The following is a 14,869-nucleotide window of genomic DNA, read 5'->3' as shown; positions in this document are numbered from 1 at the left end:
GTTTTAAAGGTAGAAAACTTTGCACTTTAGTCTTTAAGTTCACCTTATAGACTTTATTTTGCTTGCCAATGTTTTAACTTGTGTATAGAAAATAAGTTACTTTCAGTTGATCTTTAATCCAATTTAAATAAGTGATAAGTTGAGAAGTCAAATTCCTGTAATCATTTGACACCAGATCCATGTTAATTCATTAGATTCTCATAAATATATCGTTTTATCTATTAAATATATGTGTGATTTATTATTAGTTATGACACTTGTTATGTTATTAGATTTATGTTAGATTTATGTCTGCTTATTAGGTTTTTGTGGTGTTTGATGAATCATAGATATGTGTATATATTAATTTAACAATTGTAATCTGAAATTATTACATGGAACTGTGACATAAAGATGTCATACTTAAAACAGCCCAGGCCATGCAGTTAGCCAAACATGGATGTAAAGCCATTTAAAAGTTCAGATCTCTAGTTTCCTCATCCACAAAAATCAGGACCACTAAGACCTACCTCATAGGATCTTTGGAATTTTTGAATAGTATGCAAGGACAAGCAAATGCCTAGTACCCAAAAAGTGTTAGTTACTCCCTCACTCATTCCCTACAATGTAGTTAGAAGATGAATCCTAAGTAAATTACACGCTAAGTATTTAGAGTTAGAATTTATAACAAACTATTTCACTCCAATTCTTCAGGACAAGTAAGGCCCCCACATTGTTGCAGGTCATACAACTAGTTAGAACGAGTTCAGCCCACTCTTCACTGCCAGCTCAGTGTTCTTAACTGCAGAGCGTCTTTCAAATTATAAAACCATCTGCCATGGGCTAGAAAGGGTTCTGTGGGTCATCTCACTGCACACTGCAGGACTTCTTTTTAATACCCACCGTCCATTCTGTTTTTGTGGGGTTTTTTTAAATTAAAAAAAAACTTTTTCAACATTTATTTACTTTTGAGAGACAGAGACAGAGCATGAGCAGGGGAGGGTAGAGAGGGAGACACAGAATCCAAAGCAGGCTCCAGGCTCCGAGCCATCAGCACAGAGCTCAAATCGAGGCTCGAACTCATGAACCGTGAGATCATGACCTGAGCCGAAGTCGGCCACTTAAGCGACTGAGCCTCTCAGACGCCCCAGTCCACCCTCCACTTTGGATGAGTAAAACAATAAGGATCTTCTGTTAATTTTTCCTCTTCTAAGTACAATATACTTTCTTCCCTCATTTCTTTTTTTTTTAGTCCTTTTTGCTGAATCCTCCTTTCTCCTTAACCGTCCAACACTGGAGTCCCTCAAGGCTTAGTTCTTGGACCTCTTCTCTTTCTCTCCAGTTTCTCCCTTGATAATCTCACTCAGTCATATGCCTTTAAATATCTTCTACATACTGAAACTCTACAATGTGTATTTCTAGCCTGAATCTTTTTGTTGAAATCTTATATTCAGCTGCCTATTTGGCATTTCTACTTGGATTTTTTTTTTTTTTTAGAGAGTGAGGGGTGGGGAGAGGGGCAGGAGAGAGAGAGAGAGAGAGAGAGAGAGAGAATCTGAAGTAGGCTCCACACTCAGTGCACAGCCCAACACGGGGCTTGATCCCACAACCCTGGAATCATGACCTGAGTGAGCCAAAATCAAGAGTTGGACACTAAACGGGGCACCTGGGTGGCTCAGTCAGTTAAGCCTCCGACTTCAGCTCAGGTCATGATCTCATGTTAGTGGGTTCCAGCCCCGCATCGGGCTCTGTGCTGACAGCTCAGAGCCTGGAGCTTGCTTCAGATTCTGTGTCTCCCTCTCTCTCTGCCTTTCCCCCTCTCATGCTCTGTCTCTCTCTGTATCAAAAATAAATAAAACATTACAAAAATTAAAAAAAAATAGTTGGACACTAAACCAACTGACCCAGGCAGGCACCCCTACTTGGGTATTTGATAAATCAAACTTACTTTGTCCAATCCTGAACTCCTATTTTTCTTTCCTCCGGCCCCCATCCAAAACACAAACAAAAAACCAACAAAACAAAACAAAATACCCTGTCCTATCCACTGTCTTTCTTCTCAAAGTTCTTGGAACTTCATCAATCCAGTTGTTCAAGCCAAAACCTTAGAGTTATCCTTGATTCCTCTCTCTTCCTCCTACCTCATATATATAGTCTCTTAGCAAATCATGTTATCTCTACCTCAAAATGTATGCAGGATTTTACCATTTCTCACCACCTCCCCAGCTACCACATGGGCCAGCCTCTTCTGGGTCTTCTTTAATTTTAAATGTACCTCTTGTTGTATAATGCTCAGAAATGGCCTGATTGAACATGTTACAATTATATCCTTTCCCATCATAATAATTTGTCCTAGGATTACAAGGACCAATTTAGTTCTATCACAGTGTTATCTGCAGTCACCTAAAACTGACTGATGTTTTAAAATATTAATTGTTGATAGATTGGTGTCCCCATCTAAAGTAATTATAGTGCCTGTCATTTGCTGAACATCTACATATACAACTTTATCACTACAATCCTATAGATATAAATAGTATTAATCCAACTGGTAGATGAAGAAAGAGAGGCCTAGCAAAGTTAGGTAATTTTCTCAAGATCACAGAGCTAAAAATTAGTAGAACTGAGCAAACAGAATTCAGATCTGTCCAGTTTCACTGCCTATCATTAGATGACCAAATAGGAAGGCCTAGGGATGCAAGAGAACATGTACATTCTAGGGTTTGAAAGGTTCTGTATATTGGGAGAGTGTAAGGGATAGGACGCTGGTAAGAATTATCCCTAGAGAGGACAGTACCAAATTCTGATGAAGATTATAAACCATATAAAGGAGTTTATGCTTTCCTATCAGGCATTATGAAAGGAGAAGCTGTTCAAGTATTTTAATCATATTTACTTTTCCAAATAATAATGCCTCTGACTTTAGCATGAAGAAAGAATTGGAAGACAACAGTGCCAAGGGAGTTTCTGATGACCTAACCTAGGGTAATGGCAGTGAAAAGGAGGCACCTAAGGGTTAGCATTTGCAAATAGTTGGGCTCTAGTAGGGTGACTATAAAGCAGAATTATTTGAAATTGGACCATGTGTGAATTCTCCTTTACTTAAAGTTATCTTAATGCCCAACATAGACATTTTTGTATTTTTCTCTTCCTCTAGTTTGGGCTGTTTGTCTTAAAGCAAGAATTTTATGACTATTAGCTATCGAGTGAAAATCTACAGATGAGATTTTCTAGCATCTATACTTCAGAGGGGACTCAGACTGATCTTTCTGAATGAATTTTAGCCCTGCTGCTGGTTCCAGAGTAGAAATGGAACAGTCTTCTCTTCAGGCAGGCATTGAAAAAAAAAAAACTTTCTAAAAGAGCTTGCCAAACTCACTCCTGTCTCGAACTATCAGTGAAAGCAGATGGTTTTGCTTTTAATTTCTAACACACATTAGTTACACTATAGGTACATGACAGGAAGCAAAAATCTTCCCACATCACCCAAAACCAATTACAGGGTTTGGCTGCATGAAATATTATTTGTAGAGGATTGCCTGGATGTAAAGGAGCTCATTCATTCCTAAATATTCTGTTCTCCTGGATTACACCTGATTCACAGAACGTGTGAACCTGGATCACCATGTTGGCCTCTTTTCTGGTTGATTTCCTTGGTTTCATGGAATAGACATCATTCAAATTACCTCATGAAATAGGGGCTTTATTTTAAGGAAATATATTCTTACCATATGTGTGTGTGTGTCTGTGTGTGTATACACATATATGTATATATACACATACATATGTAGTCTAGAGCTGTAGAGATATATCCTTACCATATGTATGTGTGTGTATATATATGTGTGTGTGTGTGTGTGTGTGTGTATTGTCTAGAGTTGTAGAGATATATCCTTACCATATGTGTATGTGTTTATATATATATATATGTATATATATATATGTATATATATATATAAATTGAAAAAGTAAGTTGGATCTAGGAACTGGTCTCTCTACCCATCTTTCATAAACCACTTGGTCTCCTAATCTATGAACCTTGTTTTCTTCTCCATGAACAGATAAGCCTCCTATACTGATTCACAGCCTTGGTTTGCTTGCATTTTCAGCGTTGCCCAGGTGCTGCCTTGGCTCCCCTGGCCTCTCACTACATCAGTTCCTAACTACCAGGTACACAGTTTTTTTCTGTGCTTATTTCCTGCTTAGACTCTACAGGAATCCGATTCACTGAGCTCATATTCGTGAGCCAGTCCAAACCACAGAGTATTGGCAACCCTAAGGATTATTGCCATCAATTCCGCCTGGTGGAGACACCTCGTGGTCCCTGTCGGTGGGCCCCTCGCATGCCCCTCGTCCGTGGGCACTGCAGATGAGCCCACTGCTCCTCAAATGGCAGCTCTGGGGTCCCTCTTACTACCTCGCAATAGGATTCATTTTTTTCTAACTTGTGTTTCTAACTTGTGTTTATATTCAACTTGAAATTCAGTGTATGGATATTGTTGAGATATTATTTATTACACTATCCAGTGCCCTTTTTGTGAAAACCCTTGTTATAAATTCATTTCTAGCCTTAGTATTAGAAATCCTAGTGCAATTATTCCTGAACTGGGTTGTTTTTATCTTATTAACTCTGGTGAACTTATTATTTCTTTTCCTAAATTGGCTGTTGGGAGTTCACAAATCTGTACCCCAAAGGAAGTTTAAACAACTCTGTGGTAGATTTTTATTTTCATCATCAATCTTACATCGAAATTCATTTTCTATTTTACTTTGTATTCATTATATTCCTAATTCAAATCACATTTTACATACCTCTGTAAGTTGCTTTACATCTTTTTAGAAGCAAGATATATATGTAAATCATATCGACTTTTACATAGTCAGGGACATGTTAAAGTTCCTAGCTAGTTTTTAGTTAAATATGACCTGATTTAAAAAAAGGAAAAAATAATTTGAGAATATTAGTATATCACATTTTTCTATATTTAAGTAATTTTAAAACCATCCAGATGCTTTTTTTCTAAAATATAAAAATCCCTTTGGGCTTAGAAGTATCTTTCAAATAAAGTTTGAGATACAAAAGATCCTTTTACACACTAATCTGCTTTTGGCACTCATTAACTATCTGTAACATTGTTATGGAGAAGGTAGATGCTTAATAAAATTAATATACATTTAAAATTGTTTTCACGTGACGCCTGTTTCAAAACAGCAGTCTCTACCCTTCCAACAATAACATACTCCTAAAATTATTTCCTTTTTCTCCCAGACTTTACTTCTCAGCTACTCCTTTAAAAAAAAAAAGAAAAAGAAACTGACATCAATTTTATATAAAAGAAGCCCTTGAGGTGGAAAGTGAGGGAAGCCTGCCTGAGTTTATAGCAGACAAAATGTCGCTTACATTTTGCTGTTCAGTAGTTTGATATACTCATTTGCTGATGTGAAATGACGAGGGCTTACAAAACAGGGTTTTGTTTTTTAGCTGCCTGTAGACCTGGTGGGGCCTAACAGAACCCAGTCAGCAGGTCATTAACTCTGGAGAAAACAGCTTGCATTAATATGCTCTAATCCGGTATAATTAGTCAAATTACTGCACGCCGACCAGCTTGTCATGTGTTGTCAGACTTGGCATGCACGCTGGATTGCCGGGGTCCCTCTGGAATGCCACCCTCAATCAGGGAAAACTGCTCATTTGTAGTGCTCTTGAACTCTTGATAGAAAAGCTACTAAAACAGCGGTCATGGAGGAACTTTTATTAATTCTTTGAGTTAAAATATTTTTTTCATCAAAAATAATTCAGTCTTTTGGTGATAGAGATGGCATCTTTTCATTTCCCCTATTTTCTGTGGCATGTCTGTGTAATACTCAAGTGAAAATAACATTAGTAGGGGGAAAAGAAAAAGATTCAAACTAATTACCAGTTGGTCAGCTCTAGTTCCAGGATATGAGAGTGTGCGTTCGTGTGTGTTTGTGTGTGCGCGCAGGTCTTTTTCCAGTAGGGTGAGAGGTTATTAAACTCCAAAAGGGCTATATTAGCATAAATTTACAAGAGCTCTTGTCCTGGCGGTGGGATAAAAACCTGTGTTACCTTTGCATTAACACTGAATTGCTTGTTGTGCTTTTGGCAATGACAGATAAGTCAGTGTAATTCCCCATTGCAACGGAAATGATGCTCCAGATTCTAAACGCATCCTGAAGATGTCACTGACAATAATCTTCAAAGAACGGCCAGCGAAAGTGGGCTGTATGTTTGTAGGATGATATACTGCAAATGACAGGAAGAATTATGTGAGTGAAGACGAATCTGTAACATATTATTAAGCAATTTCACGAGAATAACAGGGATAAAAGGATAATGGATGAGGGTGTCATTATTACCTTCATGTAGAGGGAAAGCAAAAGCAAAGGTAGAGAGACAAGATTAATTGAGGAAGGCTGAAGCATTCATTGCTCATCAGCTCTTTTGTACTCTTTGCTCCTGAAATTCCAAACTGGGGGAGGCGACTGGGGGGGGAGGGGGGAGAAGGTGCTCGGAGCTGCATTTTAATGCAGCTGGCGAGGAGGAGAAACCTGACAAGGCACTTTTTAGTCCCCTCCCCTCTTATCAAAAAACACATACTCACTATCACCTTCTGAAGGTTCTGAAGCCACCACAAAAACCCAGCAGAACTGTTTTTCTCCTTTTGGCAGCAGTTTTCATTATTAGTCACACCTTATAAAGGAAAACTTGACAAAATTTTAAAATGCAATTTTCCACGTTATTGCCCCCAAAATTGCTCTTTGAAATTTAGAAATTTTGCATTCTGTGAGGAATCATTTCATTTGATTATTATTTTTGTTTTCCCAAGATCATCAGATTAAGGAAACAAAGCATTGTATGATCAATTTTGATTGTTCCTTTTGTATTCTGAGGACATCTTCCTTTCATGTAGTATGTTTTTCTTAAATGAAGATGTCATTAAAAATTTTAAATACTAAAAGATTCATTTATATTTTCCTCTGTTATCTGTTTTTTATAACTTCTCATCTGGCCAATTATTCCAAAGCTACATTATATCACACGCAGTTAAGGTGCAATTATACTATAGCAACCACTGCCCTTCTGGGTGCGAAACAGTAGCACAGGTGTTTTCCCGGAATCTAAGAAACCTTTAGGGACATGAATTCACCTCCTGATTGTAATTTACACCTCCTACTGAGTTAACCTTAGATGTTGCAGAAACGTAAAAAATATTTGTGTGTGTGTGTGTGTGTGTGTGTGTGTGTATACTAAGCCGACAGGAAAGTCAGATGATCAAGGTACATGCCTAAATATGAACACAGCAGAGATACTCAAAGTTAAAGACTAATTTGAGAATAAGAAGCCTGAATTTCATCCTCGTCTACATCATGGGTTCATATATTCAGGAAAGGTAACAAAGGCTCAGGATTCAGGTGTCAGTGAGAATTGAGAATTATTCATTGTTAGAATGTAACTAGCACCCAGCTGTTTAATGTATACATACATATATAGATATGCATGGCAGCATATGTAGTAATAGTATGTTTTTATCATATTAATATTCAAACTGTCTTTTATACACCTCTCCATATTTGATCTTAGAAATAGTTATTTTTGATGAGCAGAACTAGAATTCCTTTTTCAGCTCTTCAAATGGGAAAACTGAGGGACAGAAAATTAAATGAGTTTGAATAATTCCATAGTAAATGACACTGCTAGGAATGAAACCAACATCTTCAGACCCCTGATCCAGTGTTCTTTCCATTCACTATTTGATTTTTCAAGGTATTATCCATGCCACACTCTGATCTTTGATATTTTACTACTTTCCTCATATGTCTTTCTGCCTTAAATATTCTTCACTAAGAAATCATCCTCTGCCTGTGTTTTCTAAAGAGTAACAGAAACTAACATTTCTCATGTTCATAATGTGTACCAGACACTGTATTAGACAATATACATTATACATGATCTACGTTAATATTCACAAACAGCTAAGTGAGTTAGGTATCATATTACTGAACTAAACAGGAAACGGAGATTCAGACATGTCAAGTCATTTGTCAAAGCTCACAACCAGAAAGTGTCAGGGACTCACGTCTAAGTTTTCGTGGCTCCAAAGCCCATGGTCTTTCACACACCATCTAGCCGTTTTCCCTTGTCTGTACTATATAGTATGTGTGTAGTCAAAATTATACTGTCTTTTTGCATTGATCCCATAGTTTAGATCTCTGAGTGTCTAAATTTGTGGCTTTTTTTCCATCCTGGCGTTGCTTGATGTCTGCATAGCATGTGACACTGAGTTTCCAAAATTCTCAACAGCACTATGCCACTAATTCACTGGCCCTGAAGTCTTTGACCAGCTGTTCTTCCCTCTGCTGTGCCCTCCTAACGTAGAATCTCCCATTCTCAAAGGTGTGTCTTTCCCCCTCCTGGACTGTCTGTCACAGAGATCGAATCTCTCTCCATGCCTTAGGGTGTCCCTCCATACAGATGATGCCACACATGCTGTAGCCACGCCTTCTCTCCACAGCTCCATTTTCTTAGCTACCTGCTCTGCTGACCAGCCCTCTCAGGAGAGTTTGTGGGCCTCAAACCAAACTCAGCATTTTCTTTGTCTTCTCAAATTTCCTCTTCCTAATTTTAAAAGAGACCATATTCTTCTCATCATCTAGGACTTATTGCCAATCTGAATTAGTCAGAAGGTTTTTAACCTGACATTAAAATCTCTCCTGCCTTTTTAGGCTGCTGGAGTCCACCCCATGTTCCTTCTCCAGACCAGTCATCCTCCAAGGCCCTCATCCAATATCATCTTTCTGGTTTTTTTTTAAGATTTTTTTGTAATGTTTATTTCTGAGAGAGAGAGTGAGTGAGCATGAGTGGGGAGGGCCCAAGAGAAAGGGAGACACGGAATCTGAAGCAGACTCCAGGCTCCGACTCCAGGATCCAAGCTGTCAGCACAGAGCCCAACGCAGGCCTCGAACTCACAAACCATGAGATCATGATCTGGACTGAAGTTAGATGCTTAACCAACGAAACCATCATGCACTACTCCGATACCATTTTTAATAGGAAGTTTTCCCCAAACCCATTCTGGCTCCATAGTTCACAAAACCTATGAAAAACTCAATAAATATTTGTTGAACTGAATTAAATCAAATTCTCTAACAATCTCAGTTAAATATTTTTAATTCATACCAGTTTTTTTAAATTTCTGCTAATGTTTATTTTTGAGAGAAAGAGAGAGACAGAGCATGAGTGAGGGAGAGGCAGAAAGAGAGGGAGACACAGAATCCGAAGCAGGCTCTAGGCTCTGAGCTGTCAGCACAGAGCCCAATACAGGGCTCAAACTCATGAACTGTGACATCATGACCTGAGCCAAAGTCAGACACTTAACCAACTGGGCCACCCAGGTGTCCCTATGTCATTTTCTGTTATACTTGAATGAGCTTTGGCTTTCCCATGTCAAAATTTAGTATTACTCTTTTCATTATTTATTTTACATTGGGAGAGTTTTCTTTCTTGCCGAACTTGCATCTGTACATCCTGATTATCAGATAGTCACTATTATCAAATAGTTTGTTGCCCCTGCACTTCCTGCGTGCCTTCCACCGACCAGGCACCCTGTGCAGTCCTGGGTGTGCTGCAGTGAACTAGTCCCTGCCTTCATGAAGTTTTCTGCTTACTGGGAACAAGTGCTCTTTTCCTTTGACATTTGAATCAAATGTATTAAACATGCCCACATTCTCTTACAGGTATATTTATGATAAATGGAGATAGGACACAACTATAGAGCGCTGCGTTATGTTACATTTAGAGATATCTAAATCTTTATTCCTTGTAATAATCCAAAAATATAGATATTATTTATCCCATCTTACAAATGAGGAAACAGACTCTGAGGGTCCAAATCATTCTCTCCAAATCACAAACGCAGTAAAGCAACAGGGCCAGAAGTGAAACTGAAGTTTGTTTAATGCCAGAGATTGTGCTTTTCTGCTGTGGCACTCCACTCTACATGTCTTTTTCCTAAGAAAAGGGACGTTACGTGACGGGAGTTCTTAACTTTGACTCATGCATTTATCCAGTTGCCTTGACTTTCAGAGAAGGTGGGAAGCATTAGTCATAGTTGTGCCATATAGCGGGCAGAATGATACAACCTAGTACACTTCTGGAAAATATACCCCCCCAGTTTTAGGAGTGGAACTAAAAACAAGCCCTGCTTGCTAAGCACTAGGCAGAGGCTTCCAGGGACTGGTATAATTTGGGTCAGGGAGAATGTGTCTACATCCTACCAAGTGTTTGGGGGAGGCCTGTTGTTGAAACGTCACAGAGGCTGACACTTTCTACTACACTTACTGCCGCTCCAGTGACTGAAGGAAAGCAATTCTTAAGTGACCATCAGCCCCCACCAAGCACGGGAGATGACAAAGGAAGCAGAATTCTCTCCTTTCTCACCCTTTCATTGAGCAACTTTCGGACTCCACTGTGGTGAGAAGTAGACATCAGTGGATTCACCAGTATAATTTTTTTTAATGTGAAAGAATGCGAACATGGGAGAGTATAAGAGAGAGGAAGACCACAGAATCTGAAGCAGGCTCCAGGCTCTGAGCAAGCTGTCAGCAGAGAGTCTGACACGGGGCTTGAACTCACAAACCGAGAAATCATGACCTGAGCTGAAGTCGGATGCTTAACCCACTGAGCCTCCCAGGTGCCCCCACCAGTAAGGTTCTACTTAGCCTTCTAAACAGTCTATCAAACTGCTTGTTAGCTTGTTATGCCTAGATTTATTTCTCTTGCTTGCTTTTAAATTCTGACTTCCTTCACTTATCAAGGTTTCTTTTGTCTTCTCTTGCTATAGCTGTTTTGTTTTGGTTTTTTCCTAATCTAATCTTTTTTGGAAGAAATGTAGATATTTTCTCATGGCCTCACATTATTCAAATAGCAAAATTGTACTCCACTTACCTGGGCACAAAATGACACTCCTTAATATAAGTTAGGATTTGAGTTTTATTTACTTGCATCTAATAGATTATTCTAATTTTATATTTCAACTTACAAACTCAAAGATGGGATCACTCATGCCTCTCTAATTGGCTTTATATAGTGCCCATCGCATTGACATTCCCAAATACTTATATAGAAATGCTTTTATAATAAGATCATCTCCTTTAGTATTCAGACTCCCTAAACATCCATGACTGAAATATTAGTTTCATTTAGTTTTTAAAATAATATTAGCCTTTTAAATACCACTCAGTATAATGTAGAGATGAGTCAGTATGCTTCACAGAGGAACTAAAGAGCATAACTTAATCCAATGATTTGGTTAAATAGAAGTCAAACCTAAGGTGTCTAACATTGATATAGTCACCAGGTATAACTGCTTCCGTGGTAAAAATGCATCAGACAACCACATCTCTCCCTGTACTAGCGAGATTGATGATTTCTTCCCCTTAGCTTCAGTGGCACTGAGGACAGGGGATTTTGAGTAGAATTAGGGCCTGGAGACAGGGAGTAAGGGAAGGTGTGCCACAGGTCACTAGTGAGGAGGTAAGCGTATCCAGGGGTAGAAGACCACAGTGCCAATAAATCTAGGACATTTTGTCACCAAGGCACTCAGGAACACCAACCAAATGACCCGTTGCCTCGTTTTCTGACAGCTCCCAGAATTGATTCCTTCTCTCCCTTTTCCAATACCATTAAATGTTATTTTCAGCCTGATTTTCTTTCCTTCTTACCCTGGAGGGGGAAAGGACAGTCTTCTAGCTTCTCACAACACTCCTCCTTAAACTAGAGTAAACTTCTCTGGAAGTTTCTGAGTGTCTTTATTGTTTCAGTTTGGGATGTTGCCCTTGAAACTCATAGTTTATTTATGACATACCATAAATTCAACTTTTTTTTTGACAAATTTTTCTGATGAGGAAACTTCTGTCAAGAAGAGATCTTTTTATTTCCTCACATTCTGCTTTGTCCATACAGAAGAAACTTCTGCACAAGCTTCTGTGGCTCGTCCCATGGAAAAGGAATTTCTACTCTGATTTTCCAGAGCCAGAAGTATTCATTGGTCCACAAACATTTACTGTTGGTAGGGTCAATATAATGTCGAATTGTCAGTCTCCCATGAGGTAAATGTATCTGGACAGAGCTGATCCTCAAAGTAGGTTAGCAGACTGTTTGATTTTATTCCATAGAATCATTCAGTTGAATAGGTTCCTTCTGAAGTCTAGCCAAGATTTTCCCCATAGGGTTTTTCAGGTACATACACCCCACCATCTCTTTTCATGCTTGATGTTGTGGAAGCCTTGCATCAGCTCCACACCAAATTCTTTAATCTAACTCTTGCCAGAATAGCCTTGCAATGAAAGAGGATAATATCAGCTGCTAATTTTTTTTTTAATTCTTAGTTTCTCTCTTGTGTATTTTCCAAGTCAAGAATCCTACCGGAGAAGGCAGAATACCATAGGATTTAAGCAACAAAATGTCACCCACAAGTTCTAATCCTGATTCCAGTATTATCACAGGTACAAGCTTTCCAGGGAGCATTTGGTTTTAAGAAATAGAACGCAGACTAGTTTAATCTAAAAGATCATTCATTTTAAGCATTTAGGAGTAGTTCATAGAAGCCAGCGACAAGTGCAGCTGAGCCTGACAAGAGACTGGAACTGGCCATTGGAAAACATAAATTTCTAGCAATGGGAAGTCTAGACCTCTTCCTTTCTTGGCTGTGTAGTCTCTTGCTTCTGCTTCTGCTTAATTGTTGCTCCCCACAAATCCCATTTTCCCGAATTCCCTGTTCAAGACCCAAAAGTAGCCACCACAGCTTTCTGCAATCCACTGCCACTCCAATACCAGCTACAATTCCAATTTCAACTTCCAGAGAGAGGGAATCTCACTGGCTAGTGTCTGCAGCAGGCGTTCACCCTGGTCTACATCAGCTATGGGTAAGGAGAAGCAGGGGCACGCATCAACAGAATTTGCAGGGTAGACCCCCTGGGGGTATGGGAGAACTGCTCAGAGAAAAGGGGGATGGTTGGGACACACTCCCCAGAAAGTTCCTCTAACTATTCTGGTGCTTCCTTCCCTCAGTATGCAATGCCAGAAGAAAGAAGGAGCAAGAAACCCATGTTAGAGGATGGTAGGAGGATTCTCAAATACGAACCAGCCAACAGTAGGTCAGACAGCGGGAGCAGGACGCTCCACACAGAGGGAAGGCGCGAGGCTGCAAGGAGGGACAAAGCACACAGGGGCTCTGAGAAGAGCCGAGCTCCAGTGGAACGTGTGACCCAGGGGCGGGAGTGGAACCTGGAGATGGGAGCGGACACGGGCCCTGTGGCTCTCAGACGCCAGGGGCAGGGGTCAGGAGAGTCTGCAGGGCATTGCGGAAGCTAGAGCAGAAGACCAGAGATCCAGGTGAGGGCTTTAGCAGTGGAAATGAAGAGGAAAGGGCAGATTCGAGACGTCGTTTTCTGGAGCTAGAATCGACAAGATGTAGCCGTCAGCTGGAGATAGGGAGTGAAGTACAGATCCGTCCCACATTTTAACTTTAATTACTTCGTGACTGGCCATGCATTCACTGAGGGAACGACAGGAACCTAACCGGTGTTGTTCTGAGTCCTGCTGTGTCACAGCAGCCCTGTGCCAAAGGCCTTTCCATTCATTATTTTATTTCATCCGCATAATGGCTCCATGAGGTTTGTAGTATTGTCACTGCTTTAGAGATAGGAAATAGAAACTTTCAAGAAATTAGGTACTTTTCATGTACTCGCATAACTCAGAAAGCGCAAAGTTAATCTTCACATCCATTTCTGTCTGACTTTGGAGTGTTCGAGCACTGAGGTTTACTTTTCATAACAAAGAAGAGCAAGTCTTAAGGAAAATGTCACTTTTATTTTGGACATAGCGCATTGAGTTTCCTGTGAGACATTCAGCTGAAGTGGTCTCGTGGACACTGGACTGTGAAACAGCAACTGATAAGCGGTCTGGGCTGGACACTCAGATTTGAGTCAGTGGCTTAAAATGGGAACTCTTTAAGGAAGGTAGAAGGCCTCGCTCCGGGAACGGATGCCCACATAGTTACTGGGCAAAGCAGACGCTCGCCTCTTCTGGGAGTTGCTTCACAGTGTAAAAGAAAAATTATTTTAAAATATATACAAGTCTTGGGCATCTGGGTGGCTCAGTCAGTTTAGCATACAATTTCAGCTCAGGTCATGATCTCACAGTTCAGAGGTTCAAGCCCTGCGTTGGGCTCTGTGCTGATAGCTAGTTCAGAACCTGGAGCCTGTCTTCGGATTCTGTGTCTCCCTCTCTGCCCCTTGCCCTATCGTGCTCTGTCTCTCTCCCAAAAATAAATAAACATTAAAAAAAATTGTTTAATACCTACAAGTCTTCAGAGTATTCATTTTTACTTTCAAGCATCTTTCTGCATCAGTTGTTACAGCCCAACTTTTTACTTGTATACAGGTTTTTTTTCTCTTTTTTAAAGATCTTTACCAAGGATTTGTCATATTTATTTCTTTTCAAAAAATCAGTTTTTAGACTCACAAGCTTTTCATTTTTAATTTTCTTTTTTTTTCAATTTTTTATGTTTTTTATTTATTATTGAGAGACAGAGAGAGACAGTGTGAGCAGAGGAGGGTCAGAGAGAGAGGGAGACACAGAATCTGAAGCAGGCTCCAGGCTTTGAGCTAGCTGTGAGCACAGAGCCCGACGTGGGGCTCGAACCCATGAACCATGAGATTATGACTTGAGTGGAAGCCAGACACTTAACCGACTGAGCCACCCAGGTGCTCCTAATTTCCTAATGATTTTATTTTTAACTATTTTCTATCCTATTTTTTCCTTTGATATGTTTTTCTGTCATTTTTTTAAAGATTTAATTTTAACACT

General features: G+C 39.7%; 1 protein-coding gene across 1 annotated transcript in view; it reads left to right on the top strand.

Moving 5' to 3' along the window:
- The window catches only part of NBEA (neurobeachin), a 655,079-nt gene that overhangs the window by 496,208 nt on the left and 144,002 nt on the right, over positions 1-14,869 (top strand). The window contains exons 44-45 of the mRNA XM_029938475.1: positions 12,783-12,924; positions 13,070-13,338. Of these exons, the coding sequence (XP_029794335.1) occupies positions 12,783-12,924; positions 13,070-13,338 (411 nt within the window). The remainder of the gene's footprint in view (positions 1-12,782; positions 12,925-13,069; positions 13,339-14,869) is intronic.

Source organism: Suricata suricatta, chromosome 4, assembly GCF_006229205.1.
Source record: "Suricata suricatta isolate VVHF042 chromosome 4, meerkat_22Aug2017_6uvM2_HiC, whole genome shotgun sequence".
NCBI lineage: Eukaryota > Metazoa > Chordata > Mammalia > Carnivora > Herpestidae > Suricata > Suricata suricatta.
The sequence above is the reverse complement of the archived record's forward strand: the minus strand, read 5'-3'. Positions and strand labels throughout refer to the sequence as shown.